General features: G+C 28.6%; 9 protein-coding genes across 10 annotated transcripts; 4 read left to right on the forward strand and 5 right to left on the reverse strand.

Annotated features, from left to right (window-relative positions):
• Window positions 1-70: 70 nt before the first annotated feature.
• OCT59_021733 (uncharacterized protein) lies at window positions 71-1,703 on the forward strand (the record flags this gene model as incomplete). Its single annotated transcript, XM_066146709.1, has 9 exons — window positions 71-73; window positions 157-282; window positions 350-562; window positions 629-751; window positions 827-1,036; window positions 1,102-1,129; window positions 1,197-1,241; window positions 1,314-1,372; window positions 1,444-1,703. 9 exons carry the CDS (start codon window positions 71-73, stop codon window positions 1,681-1,683), a joined length of 1,047 nt encoding a protein of 348 aa, XP_066005817.1. The 3' UTR covers window positions 1,684-1,703.
• OCT59_021734 (uncharacterized protein) lies at window positions 1,692-2,744 on the reverse strand. Of its 2 annotated transcripts, XM_025317425.2 has the most exons (4): window positions 2,632-2,743; window positions 2,477-2,557; window positions 2,286-2,407; window positions 1,692-2,201 (listed from the first exon to the last, which is right to left on the reverse strand). In XM_025317425.2, the coding sequence occupies exons 1-4, from the start codon at window positions 2,699-2,701 to the stop codon at window positions 1,854-1,856; spliced, it is 621 nt and encodes a 206-aa protein (XP_025178262.2). In that variant the 5' UTR covers window positions 2,702-2,743; the 3' UTR covers window positions 1,692-1,853. The 2 variants fall into 2 exon arrangements, with proteins under 2 accessions (XP_025178262.2, XP_066005818.1); XM_066146710.1 differs by having other exon boundaries at window positions 1,692-2,557; window positions 2,632-2,744.
• Window positions 2,745-2,911: 167 nt separating this feature from the next.
• Window positions 2,912-4,260, reverse strand: OCT59_021735 (uncharacterized protein). The gene is made up of 3 exons (XM_025323282.2): window positions 4,163-4,260; window positions 3,866-4,087; window positions 2,912-3,781 (listed from the first exon to the last, which is right to left on the reverse strand). The coding sequence occupies exons 1-3, from the start codon at window positions 4,207-4,209 to the stop codon at window positions 3,031-3,033; spliced, it is 1,020 nt and encodes a 339-aa protein (XP_025178263.1). The 5' UTR covers window positions 4,210-4,260; the 3' UTR covers window positions 2,912-3,030.
• Window positions 4,261-4,359: 99 nt separating this feature from the next.
• On the forward strand, window positions 4,360-5,202 carry OCT59_021736 (uncharacterized protein). Its single transcript, XM_025326018.2, has 3 exons — window positions 4,360-4,524; window positions 4,597-4,709; window positions 4,782-5,202. Exons 1-3 carry the CDS (start codon window positions 4,373-4,375, stop codon window positions 4,883-4,885), a joined length of 369 nt encoding a protein of 122 aa, XP_025178264.2. The 5' UTR covers window positions 4,360-4,372; the 3' UTR covers window positions 4,886-5,202.
• OCT59_021737 (uncharacterized protein) lies at window positions 4,889-6,296 on the reverse strand (the record flags this gene model as incomplete). The annotated part of the gene is made up of 4 exons (XM_025333696.2): window positions 4,889-5,179; window positions 5,265-5,342; window positions 5,408-5,461; window positions 5,553-6,296. 4 exons carry the CDS (start codon window positions 6,294-6,296, stop codon window positions 4,889-4,891), a joined length of 1,167 nt encoding a protein of 388 aa, XP_025178265.1.
• Window positions 6,297-6,705: 409 nt separating this feature from the next.
• OCT59_021738 (uncharacterized protein) lies at window positions 6,706-8,065 on the reverse strand. The gene is made up of 6 exons (XM_025317426.2): window positions 7,860-8,065; window positions 7,679-7,798; window positions 7,508-7,610; window positions 7,294-7,431; window positions 7,138-7,220; window positions 6,706-7,072 (listed from the first exon to the last, which is right to left on the reverse strand). The coding sequence occupies exons 1-6, from the start codon at window positions 8,021-8,023 to the stop codon at window positions 6,847-6,849; spliced, it is 834 nt and encodes a 277-aa protein (XP_025178266.1). The 5' UTR covers window positions 8,024-8,065; the 3' UTR covers window positions 6,706-6,846.
• A 348-nt stretch (window positions 8,066-8,413) lies between these two features.
• OCT59_021739 (uncharacterized protein) lies at window positions 8,414-9,462 on the forward strand (the record flags this gene model as incomplete). The annotated part of the gene is made up of 6 exons (XM_025317427.2): window positions 8,414-8,445; window positions 8,515-8,622; window positions 8,690-8,768; window positions 8,828-8,929; window positions 9,002-9,255; window positions 9,324-9,462. The coding sequence occupies 6 exons, from the start codon at window positions 8,414-8,416 to the stop codon at window positions 9,460-9,462; spliced, it is 714 nt and encodes a 237-aa protein (XP_025178267.1).
• Window positions 9,463-10,106: 644 nt separating this feature from the next.
• OCT59_021740 (uncharacterized protein) lies at window positions 10,107-10,851 on the reverse strand. The gene has a single exon (XM_025317428.2). The coding sequence runs from the start codon at window positions 10,718-10,720 to the stop codon at window positions 10,124-10,126; it is 597 nt and encodes a 198-aa protein (XP_025178268.1). The 5' UTR covers window positions 10,721-10,851; the 3' UTR covers window positions 10,107-10,123.
• Window positions 10,852-11,709: 858 nt separating this feature from the next.
• OCT59_021741 (uncharacterized protein) lies at window positions 11,710-13,832 on the forward strand (the record flags this gene model as incomplete). Its single annotated transcript, XM_066146711.1, has 4 exons — window positions 11,710-11,971; window positions 12,030-12,758; window positions 12,860-13,362; window positions 13,626-13,832. 4 exons carry the CDS (start codon window positions 11,710-11,712, stop codon window positions 13,830-13,832), a joined length of 1,701 nt encoding a protein of 566 aa, XP_066005819.1.
• Between the last annotated feature and the right edge of the window lie 3,909 nt (window positions 13,833-17,741).

The following is a 17,741-nucleotide window of genomic DNA, read 5'->3' on the forward strand; positions in this document are numbered from 1 at the left end:
ATATTATAAATCAAAAGTATTTAGTACCAAAATGCATCGAATATTAGAATTTTATTCAGGCATTGGTGGAATGGTAAAAAAAATTTGTTTATATTTTCAACTGTTAAAATAAGTGTGTTCTTTTTTAATATCGAATTTTTCGTTTTCTTTTGAAAGCATTATGCTTTCCAACTATCAAACAACTCTGGCGAATTCCTCGCAGCATTCGATGTAAACACAACAGCAAATTCGGTATACAAACATAATCTCGAAAAAGAAAAGAAAAAATCAATTGTTCAGCAGGTACTTGGTATTTCTATTCTTTTAACTTACAGTGTTGCGAAATAGTAATTTTTCGGTTTTTTGTTAGAGAAGTATAGAATCATTACCAATAAGTTATTATGATTCGTTTAATGCCAATATATGGCTAATGTCTCCACCATGTCAACCGTATACTAGAATGGGATTACATCAAGGTTCATCTGATCCACGAGCAAAATCTTTTCTATATTTAATTGATATGTTATCAAAAATGTCTTTTCCTCCCACTTACATTTTAATTGAAAATGTCAAAGGATTCGAAGTGAGTAATTACGAACAATGTTATTAATAAAGATAGCGCAATTTATTTAATACGTCGTTTTTATAGGAATCTGATACTAGAAATACACTTGTAACTCAATTAAAAAATTGTAACTATAACTTTCAAGAATTTTTTATTACACCGCTACAATTAGGCATTCCAAATTCAAGGTTAAGATACTACTTGCTGGTAAATATAAACATAATACGTATATGTGGAGGTACCTTTTACAATATTAACGAAACTTAAACACTATTAATATAGGCAAAAAAACAACCATTTGACTTCAAAGTGTCTGATTCAAAAATTTTATACTATATTCCTTGTTCTCGATATAGTCAGCGCTCTAATGATATAATAAAGATATTAAATAATGAAGATTCAGATTCATTACTCTCAAAGATAAATATTAGACCTATTAGTGATTTTCTACAAGATGATGTTGATTATGAGAAATATTCTATTCCCAATAAGGTAATCGTAATATTGTAATTTATTATTTATCTATCTTTGCTTGTTTGTTTACTAATTGGTTATAGACCTTGACAAAATATGGAAAATTGTTTGGTAAGTCAAAAAATGTTTTATTTAAACCTTGCTATACCTTGACAATGAACGCTCATGTTGCTTACAGATATAGTAAAACCATCTTCGCGCCGTAGTTGTTGCTTTACCAAAGGTAAATATACGTTCTATAAATAAGTGATCCTTTTAGTTTCCGCAGAAAGAAATAATTTCCAGTTTTTTATAGGTTATCATCATTATGTGGAAGCAACGGGTTCAATCTTACAATTGGACGAATTTTTAGATGTAAATATTAACTTCATTCATTATTTATATCTCAACTCTTATCTTTATTCACATGACAATTACTTACATAGTCAGATCAAATCTTCAACAATAATCAAATAAATTCATCAATTTCGGAAAATACTATCAATTTAATTTTAAGATTAAAATTAAGATATTTTACTGAAAGAGAAGTTGCTTCAATTATGGGATTTCCGAAGGATTTTTCATTCCCTGAAGAAGTTACCTTAAAACAAAGATATCGTGTTTTAGGAAACAGCCTTAGTGTTAGAGTTGTTGCTGAATTAATAAAATATTTATTGTTAGATTAAATAAATTTCAAATTAACTTTATATCTTTATTATAAGGGATAAGAATTCATTTAAAAAGAAACAAGAACATTTAATGATACACTTTTATATTTTCATGAGGAAATCCTTATCGATCCAAATCAGAAATTTAAACAACTAAGTTTATTTGAATTTTTCCTAAGCTGTCATTATCATTTGGCGTTAGAACCTAAACTCATCGTCTCTTTAACTTCATTACTTTGATTATCATCTAGAACAATAATTTTTGGTTTCTTCTTACAATTTAATGATGATTGAATATCCATTATTATATTAGAAGATTCTAAATTTTCATCATCAAGATCATCTTTAAATATGATATATGAATTTGATTTTTGTGAAATTTCGTTTGATAATTCTCCTCTCCCATTCTTAGTTTCATTATCATTCATAATTATTTTTGGTTTAGTTGAATTATCAAAGGTCGACTCTTTTGGATTTATTATGATATCACACTCTGAAGGTTTTTTTATTTGTTCGAATATACCTAATCCTAAATTCTTGAATATATAATCATTGTTTATATGGTTAAAGCAATTTGATAGGTAAACTTTATAAACGAAACTATTTAACGTATAAATTACCATTTCTATTATTTTTTCTGCACCTTCAACATTTTCAATGTCAATACTTTTAACGTCTTTTTTTTCTAGTTCTTTATTATCTAATGCTATCTGTGGTAAAAAATTAGCGATTCTTGATAACACTATAAAATTAAATCATGCATTAAATAATTTATTTTATGATTAAAGCAAAAATAAACTTATCTCATTACATTCTGGAGGTTTAAGTGGAAAAGTTTTCAGCTCCCTTTTGGTTGGGTTCTTGCTTGTTATACTTTCATTTAGAAGGTCAACTAAAATTTACTAATTACAATTAATTTAAAGTTTTTCATTTTTTTTTTCATTTTATAGTTTAAATTGTACTAACCGATTTTTTTAGAAGCGCAATCATTTTCCTCAATTTCTAAGAAAGCTTTTTTGGTCTTTTCAGGCATCATTTTATAAATGCAATAAGTTTTGTGTGAAAAAATTTTTACTAATGATTGATGATCAGTCTGAGATAACCCTATCATATTCATTAAAAAAATATGCTCATAGATGATCGGCATTTTCTTAGATTAGTTACCGATAAACAATTATAAACTTCCTTCTCTCCAATTTGTATCTAAAATAAGCATTTCATTTATGACACTACTATCAGTATCTCTGCTCCATAAATAAAACTTTATAAATTTGGTAAGAAAATTCATATTACATACGTACAATATATATAAATGAAAGATAAAAATTTTATTTAATAGCTAAATTTGATTACGTCCTCCAAACACTAATCATTCTTTCTTTTTGAAATTGATTTAGCAATATCACAAAGAGAACTTACTAAACCAATAACCTGAAGTTCACTGTCGGTTCCAGATTTAATGACTAACTCGGTTTTGGCAATTTCCATTAGAAAATCATTATAATAATCTTCTTCAATTTCATTTTCGGAAGCAGATTTCATAAGTTTCATCATTGTCTGAACAATATCCAAAGCAGAATAACCATCACCATATAATTTAACAACAGCATTAAAAACGTTCTTTACTTCATAACGTATACAACGTTTAAGCATTTCCATTATATATTTAGGATCTGGTACATCACACACTTTGTAAACATTTTCCTCATCAATCATACCAAATCCTGAGTATGTAGATTGAAGGTTATTAATAGCTTGTCTCATATCTCCATCAGCTGTAAATATGATTGCTTGTAAACCTTCAGGAGTGTATTTAATATTTTCTTGCTTTATTATATACAAAAGTCGTAATGCAACTTCTTCTTGTGATAAATTGGTAAAAGATAATTTTGTTATTCTGCTCATAATTGCTTCATCAATTTTATCTTCATTATTACATGCTAAAGCAAATCTTGTTGTATCAGAATATTGCTCCATAATTGCTCGAAGTGCTTTTTGCGCTGGATCAACCATACTATCAACTTCATCCAAAATTACAAATTTTTGTAATCCAGGAGGAAGTGTAACCTTTGTTTGAGCAAATGCCTTAACCTTGTCTCTAATAACATTAACAGATCTACAGGTGGTTTCCGTACAGCAAAGAGAAATAATATTAAACAAAAAAAGAAAAGATGTTAAAATAAATTATATATACTCATACCTTTCATCAGAAGCATTAAGCTCCAGAATAGCTCTTTTAGCTAACTCTTTTCCGTATAGTTCGTTAGCAAGGCAAACGATACTACTAGTTTTACCAGTACCAGGTGGTCCCGATAATAAAAAATTTGGTATATTTCCTTTTTTAGCAACATTCTTCAATATATTTATCGAATGTTCATTTCCAACTATGTCATCAAATGTAGCTGGACGATATTTTTGGAGCCTATTAACCGCGTATAATGTTAAAAGAATTTATATTTATAACATCTAAAGACGCGTTCTTTACAGAATACATTACCACGGAAGGTCTGTTATTGCTACATTAGCTCTTGAAATAGTAGACATTTTCCTCGTGTTAAAACTTTTAATCCTTATGAACTAAATAATCTTATGGATAGAACTATGATTATTAGCGTGCCGCGTAAAGTAACTGGATCTTCAGCCAATCAGGTGATTATCTTTTATTTTTGAATGTAAAGTTATTATCATTTATTCGGCTTCTTTTACAATGTCAAAAAATATAGTTAAAAAAATACCCATTTCCAATTTATCTCGAAAAATAATAGATTTACGTACGGGTTTGGGTGCAGTCAAATTAAAACCCGTAGTAAAAAAAATATCGTTGGTGTACAGTGTGAAAAATGATAATGCTGGAGCAAGGTAATAATGGTAATAATTTGTATTATATTTTTTTCGGGTTACTCGATTTAAAAAGAATTTTTTTTTTTTAAGATATTTTAAGAAAGAAAATTTGCCTCGAATAATTTATAATAACCCTGGATTGCCAATTGAAGTTTCCGTTTTGAAAGAAAAGGGGGTTAAACCAACTTTAACCATAGAATTCGGTATAGTCATTGACATTTAAATATTTTCTATATTTTAATTTATCAATTACTTATTAATATTATCTACTAAAGATAATTCAAAAGATGAAATAATTGATTTAACGAAGAAGATGTCAGAAGATATATGTATAGAGTTTATACAAATTACGGATGCTAAACCCGCAATTCTCATTTGACTTTTAAGTTTCTTTTATTTTTCTGATCTTTGCAACAAAAAACCCTGAAGTGTTAGAATGTATAGGATCAAATCTTACAAGTTTAAATAAATCTGTGTTATTATATTCATTCACTTTTAGAGGTGCAGTTTTTAGATTAGCAATGTTCGGAATTGTTTCTAAACGAGCATTCTTATAATTAGCTAGAAACCATTCTATTACATCTTCATTTTGTTTTTTTGATAGACTACACGTGCTATAAACTAATATTCCATCGGGCTTAAGCAGACTCCATCCATTCCTTAATAAATTTCGCTTTAAATGTGAATCGAGAAATAAATGTTAGCAAGAGGTGCAAAAAGTTCCTTGAAAAATAGGTAAATAGGTTGATATCTTTTACCTGTAAATCCCAAAGACTATTAAGACGGTCCGGATTTAAGAAGTTTTTCTCAAATGTTTCCCAACCATATTTCTCGTACTATAAATGATTATTATTATAAGCGTAAGAAACAATAACGAAAAAATTTAAGAAATTTATCTTACTTTTAATATGTGGGATATCGAACCATCATGAGTACATTCAGCATCCACAATAACCTAATAGTAAATAAAATGCCGGACCTTTATAAGTATAAAATGGCATACATACATACATAGCTCAATTAGCTCATGGTTCAAATAAATTCACCTTATCATATAAATATTGGCTATCCCGTTTTTGTGGATCATTTCTCAATATTTTAGGTGTCCAAAAAGGTGTTATTTTATCACTTTTATCTTCTGGATTTTTTAACCTATTTTCATTTATGTGTAATTCATGTAATTGACCAATCATTTTTTTTATAGGTTCCAAATATGAAGGAGCCAAAACATTAAATTTTGTTCCATCTTCTAGAAATAATCTAACTTTAGTTATTTTATATTTTTTGCATAAATTTTTACAAACAGATAATCTATTCTTAGAAATGTCAACACCAGTAATAGTACCAATTCCAACATTATCTAATATATTAGAAATTAAACACAATTTTGCGCCAGGAGCGCAACATAAATCTAATATATGATCATTTGGATGAATATCGAGTGAATATATTGCTATAGCTGAACTTAAATCTATACCAAATATTTTCCCTTGTTTATAAGCCGAGGAATTGGCTATTTTTGTTACGGAAGGAAGAGAAAAAAAATGTGGAAAATTTGGAACCTTCTGAATTCGAGTACAAGAAAGTTGAAAAGACAAGTCAGAAGGAGAAGGAAGTTGCGAGGAAGGAAAGTGCGTGTTTAAACAGATGTAGCGAGGCAATGATTTGATTGTATAAATATTCGGGTCTATATCGTTCGTTTCGAGAAATTGAAGAAAAGGAGGAGGAAAACAAGATAAGATTTGAGAAGAGTTTTCTTCGTCAACATAATCATCACTTAGAACGGACATTTCTTTTTTACCCAATCACAACCACCTAATTAACAAGGTTATGATGCAACCTGTTGTATTTTTTAAATATAAAAGTAAGATAGTGAAATATATTCGTCGATGATCTATATACCCGACGGATCACGGATGATCCGCGGATATCCGAAACTGGATCCGTCAATTACCACAATTTTTGAGAGGTCCATATTTTTGCCATTCAAGGTCTTCTTACTAGATACTCAAGTATGGTTGAAACTTGCTACCAAAATTTCGCCGTAAAAGCAAGTACCAGAAGGAGATATTTTAGCAGGAATTTTTCCTTGCTTTTAACCAATAATGCAAGGTGTCTGACAAGATACGAAGTTTCTTAGTTATGATTTCAAGTCTGATATGGTTTATTGAAAAGTATTAGAATATTATGGGCCAAATTTTCAGCAAAATTTTAAATAAAATTTATTATTACATTAGTTATTATTACAAGTAGACTAATTTCATTAATATAACTCATTCATGGTTAAATTGTTACCGCTATTACTATAACACAAAAGAACAATATAAACCAAGAACCAATTTATTTTTTTGATTTTTCGGCATCTAAAGCAGCTTGAATTTGCTCAGTTATCCACTTTGCTTTTGTAGTAGCAATTTGAGAGCAATTTATAATCGTTTCCATTTTTAAAGGTGTACCTCCAGCTTTTGATAAAGCACAAATTTCTTTATGAATGTTTAATGTCATTGTCATATCTCCTTGACGAATTTGTTCTTCTTGTAAAGTAGGATCTACAACAACATATTCTCTAAAGGAAGAAACGTTGATTATCGTTAAGGCTTGAAAGAAATATTATTTAGTCCTTAAACTTACCCATTCTCAAAGAAAGCAAATGTTACGCAAATTGGCATATGATGTATACTTAATGGAACAGGATTTCTTTGTTCAATTGAATGCTAATAAATAAATATTAGTAAGTTCAAGTAAAACAGACGCGTAAATTTCAAAAAGGAGATTTTTTGATAATACTATTGTCACTTCTTCTCCTATGACAGTAATATCAGGTCTTCTAAAATGAGCAAGAGCAGATATCGCAGCAATGCAAGCCGCGTCGATTATATTTCCATCGTGATCAAGAAAATGTATGTCAACGCGTATTGACCACACCTATTTATAAAAATCCAATCACTGATTCAATCAATATATAGTTTATAAATATTTTCTCGAATAATTTATAACTTACTTTCTCATTAGCAACAATACATAATCCTTCAGTATCGATAGCTCGACTTCTTTTTATAGCTTTTTCAAGTATGCGACTTACAAGAATTTCCTCTTCGGAAGGTCTTATTATAAGTAAAAAAAGAACTTACATAAACAAAATTTAATATTTATTATCTCCAAAGCAAATTACCTTCCAGGTTCTACAGAAGGAAAAGCCATTGGTGACATTTCTGTACTCAAAGTTATCATGCCTTCAGCAGGGCGATCTTGATAAGGTCGCATTACTTCACAAGAAACTTTAGCCAACACCCTATCAAACATAAAATCTCAAAATCACTCTCAACAGAATAACTTTAAATATTATATGTTACCTAGTGTTTCCTAACGTTACTTCAGAGCGACCATAATCTGGACCAAATGTAATACCTAATTGTCTGAAATCATATATATCGCGATTATCAAGACGTAAACCTTCTTTTATTCCTTGCAATATAAAGTCTTTTTCATTAATCGAAGACTCAAATTCTTTAACCATAGTAAAGATGCGTGTTTAATAGGAGTCAGCGCTGCGCCTTGCATTTAAAAACTTGATGTGATCCGCATGCACTTCTCAACAAAATTTTCTACCCCACGTGAAATAAACAGTGACGGATAAGGGGTGACGAATAACTTTTTACATACTCGAAAAAAACTAAGTTTCTAAGATAAATATAAAAAGTGGAAACGCGGTGGGTGTGACGGTTGTGATGAATAAAATGCAGTCACGTGTCTGCCACTTTTTTTTCGCCATGACTAGGGTTTTAGGGACTTAATTTCCCAAAATTATTTTTTTTCGCATCCCCTTAACAGTTAAATGTCACCAGTCACGTGGGTAGAATTTTAATTATAAAATTGTTGGTGTTACAACGGTAAATACGCAAAAAAGATGAAACGTCTTGTCGTATTTGATTTTGATTGGTATGATAATTAACGTTCCAGCTTTTAAGTATAAGAATCGTTTTTAATACGAGCCGTTTATCAATATAGGTCATTGATAGATAACAATTCAGATGTATGGATACTTGAACAATTATCGAAAGAACTTGCAGAGAAAATTGTTGAATTACGAAAAAAAATTCAATGGACCGACTTAATGCATGTTATTTATGTTATTTCAAATTTAACGAATGATCAAAATTTTAAATATTTTATAATTTATTAGACATATGTTGTTGGATGAATTACATCAGCAAGGTGTAACGAGACAACAAATAGAAAACGCATTAACAAAAATTCCATTTGTAAGTACCTAATAATATATATTGGTCAATCTCGTAATTAACAATTTAAATTGTTGTAGGACCCGGCCATGATTGAAGCATTGAAAATTATTAAACGCGGCAAGGGAGAAATTATAATTCTTTCGGATGCTAATACAGAATTCATTGATATAATACTAAAAGTAAGTAAAATTTCTATTTCATGTAATGTTTTCGAGTTTTTTTATAGATTCCAGATGATTGATTATTATTAGGCATATGGAGTAAGGGATTTAGTATCTTTTATTATAAGCAATCCGGCAAATTGGGACGAAGATGGTCGATTACATGTAAAAAGATTAATTTCTCCGGAAGATTCTCCTCATAAATGTGAAAATCAATGTAGTGTAAATATTTGTAAAGGTCGTGAATTGGTTAATTATTTGTCTTTACATCCAGATGGATTTAATCAAATTTTTTATGTTGGTGATTCGTTAAACGATTTTTGTCCAGCTACTAAAATGTCGAGGTATGCAAGATTTTTAACAAATAATTTATCTAAAAAATATATTTACTGATTGTTTTTAAATCATTAAGGAATGATACATTTTTGGTAAGAAAAGGATTTAAATTAGAAAAGTTTTTAGCTTCATCAAAGAATGAATTAAAGCCAAGGATTGTATATTGGCAAGATGCTGAAGATTTTCTGAATGCTATACTATTAGAATTTAAATAAAAAATATAAATTAAAAAATTCCACTAACTCTACGTCCTCTAAATTACTCTCGTGCTTTTTCTAATTCTCTTCACAGTAGCAATATTGTTACTTCATAATCCTAACCATTTCCTTTGCCCAATTCCATTTTTTTTAATTAAATGCCTAGCTAAAAACCCTTTGCATAAACGCCATAACTTCTTACTCTCTACTTTATAACCAATAAACTCCAGTGAAAATCAGGATTATTCCCAGGAATAAATTTTAATAGGATTAGGACATCGATTCTCGTTGCTTGATAGAATAGAGAATATAATTATAATATTAAAATTATACAATAAATAGAAAAATCCACTCTTGTCCTACAGAAACTACAAAAGAAAGTAAGACTTTGCCGACCCCGAAAATTTACTAGTTATGAACTAACAAGAAAGTAGGTTATCAAGTCTTTAATCCCTTCGAAGACATTTGACCTTCAATAACTAAAATACGGCCTAATAATCATATACTTATCTACCGGCCACAGTACCCCGGTTGACCTTGTACTACCATGTCTAATGTCTATAGCTCGGATTTTTCCTTTCTTGAATAAGACTCGGGGTACTATATGCAGCACGGATTATTTAGCTCACAGTGCTTTTCTGCACATAGAAATCTGTTCTTTGTTTAACAAGGATTCTGACTAGTTCCCTCCCCCTCTATCGTCAATATTACTTATATTCTCCAAGGATATTGTTATCTGATCTGATTGTTCTTCACTACTATTTGTTAATTGAGCAATTTTTGTTTCCAATTCTTTTATTTTGTTTTCTCTTTGTTTTTGATATTCAACACTTTTATCTTGAAATTTTTTTACTTCTTCTCTTTCCATAGACAATTCGGCCTCTAATTCAGTAATCCTATTTTTTTGTTGTTGTAGTTGCCTATCTTTTTGCTCTTTCAGTTCTCTCAGTTGCCTTCTTTGATCAATTGTAGATTGATTTATGTGTCTTTGTAAATTTCTATTTTGATCTTGTAAGTTTGTCAATTCAGAAGGAATGTTATTAATTATTTCTCTTTGTTTAAACTGTTGAAATCCAAGCATAAAGATACCAAATGAAAAAGTTGCCCAGGCAATGCTTCCAACGACTAAAAAAATAATCTCAAATACACAAAGGAAATTATTTTTTCCAAGGTAACTACTTAACATTCTACAGCCGGGCTTAAATGCGGCTGCACTAAGAACAGTAAAAAATAATGCAACAATAAGGGAATTTTTAATCACTTTACTTATATCCATAATGTGTTATTTTATAACAGTAAGTTTCCAAAACCAATATAATTTTAGATATAGATAGAGCTACTCAAAAATCTGATTTAAAAATCTTTTTATACGGATATTTAAAAATAAACATTTGTTTTGTATGTACGAAATATACAAAAGATTATCTCCATGTACAGATTTATCATCAATGTTACTTTCGCGTACAAATTTATCTGAAATTTAGGGGTTTAACGTACTGTACAAAAAATCTCATATGAAGTTACAAATTCACTATTATCTAATGTAATTTACTTTCTCTTTTTTAATTGATTTTCTTTTATAATTATATATCAAGTATCTCGATTATAATCAAGAGCTCATCAAGTATAATTTACAGTAAACAGAATAATACAAGCAAAACAAAAATGATAAGTAAATCCTCTTTATATTGATAGATATTATAGTGTATTTTTATCAAACTATTAAGGCTAAAGTTTTATAAAAATAAAATTTTTCTTTGTAATTCTTATAGTTTTTACTTAAAGTTTATATTTAAAAAAAAATACTAATTTAATAGATTAGTTATGCTTATAGCAGAAAAATCTGTAATTCCATATAACTAATAAACTCATGAATTGCACTACCTTGCAAAAAAAAAAAAAAAATACTATGGTGCGGCGCATCTATACTCATCAAAAATTTCGTGTAACTGCCAAATCTATCTAGTTCTACATTTTGTGTAATTTATAAAATTAACACCGATAGAATGATAGATTAGGTTATTCTCTTTCAATCTATCGGTTTTAATTTGAGATTACATGATTTTTTGGTGGACTATTAAAGTTTTAAAATGCGTAAAATCATATGTCTTTATTAGTAAATATCAAAAATTCAGAAAAACTGAAATGATAAATTTCACATGGATTTATGATGTAATTTTGATCTTCATGTATAAATAATGAATCGCAGTAACGAAGATATTGAGAATCTTCATTTTCCCACGCGTTGTTATCATTAAATTAAAAATGCCGCCCGTCAAGAAACGACAAAAACTTTACAAGCAACAGTTTCGGACATCAGATGGTAGGTTTGGAACAAAAAAAAGGAGCAATAACAACCATCCAACACAATATGAATTGAATATTAGAGAAGGGACCGATGACGTCACTCTTGAGTTAGAATTTTCTGCAGAGGAATGGGGAGATGATGATGACAGTGGATGGGAGGATGAGTTTGATTTAGAAAAGGAAAAAAATACTCAATCAAAATTGATGATGATTGAGTTAGGTAAGAAATAAAAGCAATTATTTCAGAATAATTTTTTATTTATTTATTGTGTTTTTAGAGTGGGATGTAAATAACGAATTTGAAAAAAAGAAACGAGGTCCATATAGTGCATGTAAGACACCAAAATCAACATATTATGATAAGTGGGGACCAAGTGGCTCATTTACCAAAGCGGCATTTGGCACCTCAAAGATCACAAGTTTTTTTCCCGTATATAAAGCTCAATCTAATACCGATCATAATATTGAAAATGAAAGTGAACAAAGTGGATCAGAGGAAGAAAACATATGTAAAGTGACTAATATTGATGCAAGAATGAAGGCTTTGAAAGAAGAATTAGGAAGTCAGCACAATAAAATGAAGGTTAATGAATACAATAAGAAACGAGCAATATTTGAGTATTTGAAACTATCGGATGAAAATGGTGGTGGGAAAATGGAAGCAAGTTTAAATGTTGCACGTATGGTTTTTGTTGATGGTGGAGTTTGGAAAGCTCGTCAAATACGAAATTGGGCTAATTATTGGCTTCTTCATAATGCACTTCCTATATCATATCAAGGAAAGCATCAAAAAACCATTCGATTAATTGATGATGAAGATGTTGCTAAAGAATGTCATGCTTGGATTCGAGATCAAAATTACAAAGTCATGCCTATAAAATTCAAAGAGTTTATAGAACACAATCTATTAGCTAAGTTGGGAATTAATAAGAAAAAAACTATAAATATTTCAACTGCAGTCCGCTGGCTTCATATTCTTGGATATACAAAGCAAAGACAAAAGCAAGGTATATTTTATGATGGACATGAACGTGCGGATGTGGTTCAATATAGAATGATTTTTTAAAACAAATTTTTGAATATGAGAGGCTTATGTCACGTTATGAAGGTGAAAATATGGATCGGATCTTACCTGATTTAGCAGAAGGTGAAAAAGAGCACATTTTGGTAACGCATGATGAATGTATTTTTTATTCTAATGATGGATTACGTGGTGTATGGGCCAAAAATGGTGAATTGCCTTTACGGAAAAAAGGTAATGGTAAATCAATTATGATTAGCGAGTTTTTAACAGAAGTTGATGGATGTTTGAAATTGAAACCAGAAAATATTGAACAATACCCTAATGTTCCAGTAGAAGCTCGTGAATATTTAGAGCCAGGTAAAGATCGTGAAGGTTATTGGACGGCAGAAAATGTCATTGAACAGATAAAGATTAAAGCAATTCCTATATTTGAAGTTCTTTATCCAAATTGTATCGGCATTTTTGCATTTGATAACAGTTCAAATCATGCAATATTTGCAAAAGATGCATTAGTGGCAAAAAAAATGAACTTAAAACCTGGTGGTTTGCAACCAAAAATGCGTGATACTTACACTGGTAAAAAAATGGTCTATCCTACACATATCCTACACATATCTTACACATATCGGGTACTCAAAATGTAGAAAATCATACACAAATAATACACATATCATACACATATCGGGTACTTATATATATAGTATACCTACCTATACATACTGATATATGTATGATATATATATTAGTACCCGATATGTGTATGATATGTGTATTATTTGTGTATGATTTTCTACATTTTAAGTACCCAATATGTGTAAGATATGTGTAGGATAAATCATTTTTTTACCAGTGTTACTGGGGTCCTGATAACCAGTTGCAATCAATGGTATTTTCTGATGACCATCCAAATGAAAAGCTTCGAGGTCAGCCTAAGGGACTGAGACAAATATTACAAGAACGAAAAAAATGGCCTAATGGTGGATTGATGTTGGAATGCAAAGAATGCAAAGAAAAAAATGATGATGAAAATCGAATTAATTGTTGTGCGCACGAGTAATGTCGCTTAGAACCAGATTTTCTTGCTCAAAAGGGTGCAATTGCTGAAATAATTGAAAAGGCAGGTCACAAATGTATTTTTTACCCAAAATTTCATTGCGAACTTAACTTTATTGAGCGTTATTGGGGGGCTGCAAAGAGGCATGCAAGAGAAAACTGTAATTATTCATGGGTAGAATTAAAACAAATTGTACCCCAAAGTCTTCGAATCAGTTTCATTAATTACAATTAGAAGATTTGCAAGAAAAGCTTGGCGTTATATGAGTTTATATCAAAAAGGAATTGGTGGAAAATTAGCTGAATATGCAGTTAAAAAATATAGATCTCATAGAAGAATTCCGGACGAAGTTATAGAAGAATTAAACCAAATTAAATTTGATTAGTTTATGTTTTACGCCGCGAAATTAAAAACTGATTGCTTAACGACCAATAAAAACCATTTCACGTGAATTTCACGTGACTTTATTATAATTTGAATTTCGGACTAATTGATGAGTATAGGTGCGCCGCACCATATTAGCATAAAAAAGAAAGAAAACAAAAATAAAACTAAATAATATATAAAGTGTATAAAAAAAAGAAGGCTTAAAAATAAAATAAAAATTTTTCATTTTCAAAATATTATGAATATAAATGTTAGCAAAAAAGTTTCCCTTTGGATTAATATAGTAATATATTAATAAATTATTAAAATTTTGTATTTAATTAATAATATAAGGTAAACTTAAATTTAACTTTTATATATAATGCTTAAATTTCATCTTATTTCAAAAAAGAATATTTTTTATGCTGATTATTTAATTTTACCTAGAATTAAATTTTGAAAAAAAAATTTTATCAAATAAGATCAGGTCAAGTTAATTATCTATTTCTTATAATATATATTAATCAAAAAAGAGAGGGGAGGACTAAAAAAAATTATACTAAAGAGCATATAATTATAATACCAGTCAGCATTATAATAATGTTTACTTATATAAATGAGAAATCATTTTTTATTAAAGAAAAAATGTATTTGTAACAGCCTGTTACATATCTTATTTGTAACATCCTTTTTTTATTTTTTTTTAATAATAAATTTAATATGTGTTTTACAAATAAATTTTTATATGCAAAATTTAATTTGGAAAACTTTTACTTAATGTACTTAAGACAGTTTCATAGACAAAATTTTAAGTAATAAGCAGTTTCTTGAAATTTTTTAAAAAATTCTTTTGTCTTAGTTATACGACTGATCTTTTGTTTTTGTTTATATTACGCCTGATCTTAAATTTTAATTGGATAAAATTGGGGTTGTTACAAATAAGACGTGTAACAGGCTGTTACAATTAGATTTATCCTTTAAATATAATATATATAATTATAGTTGCCACCAAAATTATTAATATTATTAATACAGTTACAGCATATGTTATAATCACTGTAATTATAATAAAATATTTATTGGTCATGCTTTTGTTTTTTAGTTTATATTGGCATTCAACAAAAAAAATCCAACTCTTTATCTTGACAACCTATACATAAAGAAAGTATTAATTTATATTTTTCTATTAGTGAATTCGGCTTATCCTGTAAATCATCTGTTGATCCACAATGGTAGTACTGATCAGAATGGACTTTTTGATAAAAATAGTAAGTAAATTCCATTAGTATTTTACAACAAATTTTCTTTTGAACAAACATTTTATCAAACGAAAAAATGGTAGATCTATATGTATAAGGTCAGTTCTTTATAGCATGTTAAATCTCAAAATCATCTTGTTCAATAAGCTGCCTTCCACTAAATAAGCAACATACTTTTGAACATTCATTGCAAGTTATGAATTCACAAATCTTGATATTAATATACAATTTTGATGATCCTCTTTATGTACCAGTAACAGCAATTTTTTAAATGGTTGATGTTTATCAGTTATAGGTTTATTAGGACCCCGGATATCACATATATAACTCACATTTGTTTTAGCAAATTCAATCAAAATTAGGTTAAACTCATAATTTTAGAAAGAGCAAATTGATTGAAAATTAATTAATAGTCATAATTATGAGTTTTAGCTAATTGTATTGATTTTACAAAGTCATATTTTATATTTGAGCAAATTGGTACTTTTTTTTAAATTTAACTTATCCTTTGTTTTTAACTTTATAAATAATATTTTTAAAAATATTAGTTTCGGGGTCCAGGTCATATTTTGGCCAAAATTAAGTATAATTCTGGCTAAAATTAAGCATAATACGGGCCAAAAACTGTCCGTTTAGTTTCACTATATTTTATTTTTTAATAATTATTTATTTAATTTATTATTTTTATTAATTATTATTTTATCTATAATCTACATATTTTAATTATAAAAATTGGCAGTTTAATTTATATTAATCATTTATTTTTTTATTGATAATAAAAAAAAAGATTATTAACTCATATTTTGAGTTTTAGCAAATTAGTATAGATTTGAAATGTGATAATTTGATTTTTAGCAAATTAGGTCTATTTTAGCAGGAGTAAAAAGTACTTAAATTCATGCAGATCAGTTATGAGTTATATATGTGATGTCTGGGGTCCTGGTTTATTATACACCATAGAAAAATTGGCATAATGATCAGAATTATAACCCTATGAAAAGTTTTTATACTTAAAATATATTTAAAATTTTATTAAAATATACTTAAAATAACATCAGAAAATTATATAGTGTGAAAAGTTACACAAGTTTACACATCATAATATTTCGTAAGTTTTCAGACCTGCCGCAAGTTTGCGTAAGCTTAATATTTTGTAACTTTTTAAAATATTTTGAAATATTATAATATGCAAAGCTTCATAATTTTACGATTTGTAATATTCTGTAATTTTGCGGTTTGCAATATTTTGTAATTTTACATAATATTTCGTAAGTTTTCAAACCTACTGCAAATTTGTGTAAGCGTAATATTTTATAACTTTTTAAAATATTTCAAAATTCTATAATGCGTAATGCTCCATATCATAATATTCTGTGATTTTACACAACGTAATATTTTGTAATGTTTCAAAATATTTTGATAAATAATACTTCATTTTCTATACTATAAGTTTATATAATACAGTCAACTCCCTCTATAGTCACTCCCGTTATAGTCACATTCTACTATATAGTCACACCAGTTGAATGTTCAAAACACTTTATTATTAAAATCTATCCTATATAGTCACAATCTATCTATAGTCACTATCACACCTATCCTCAAAAATCTTATATTAAAAAGAACCGTTTATAATCACAGTTATATAAAGAATATATTAAATAACTTGGCATCTAATAATCGTACAAAGATGTATCATAGCTTGTTAGAATCGTATCACTGAGACGAATCGAATGGTGGTAGTTTTATCCTTTTCTGATCACTGGCTAACGAGTTATTCAACAAAATGTTAAACATCGGCATTATAATATTTCTTGATTTACGTTTACTGCGCCATTTAACATTTTGCTAGATTTCTCGGTACCTAGTGATTGTAAAAAGACGATTTATAGCTCGTTGGAATCGCCTCATCGAGACGAATCGAATGGTGGTAAGCTCATCTCTTTGTGATCAATATTGACAGAGTTATTACTTAAAAACCATTTAATATTTTTTAATTTCGGAAATTGATCTAGTGATTGGATTTCGATGTATCTTATACCATTAGATTCGTCTCATCAAGACGAATCGAATGGTAGTAAGATCGTCTTTCTAGGATCAATATTGACAGAGTTATTACACAAAAACCATTAATATTTTTTTAATTTCGGAAATTAATCTAGTGATTGGATTTCGACGTATTTTATACCATTAGAACCGTCTCATCAAGACGAATCGAATGGCGGTAAGATCATCTCTCTACGATTAATATTGGCGAAGTTACGATACAATAAAGTTTTAAGTATAA

Source organism: Rhizophagus irregularis, chromosome 30 (genome assembly GCF_026210795.1).
Source record: "Rhizophagus irregularis chromosome 30, complete sequence".
Taxonomy (NCBI): domain Eukaryota; kingdom Fungi; phylum Glomeromycota; class Glomeromycetes; order Glomerales; family Glomeraceae; genus Rhizophagus; species Rhizophagus irregularis.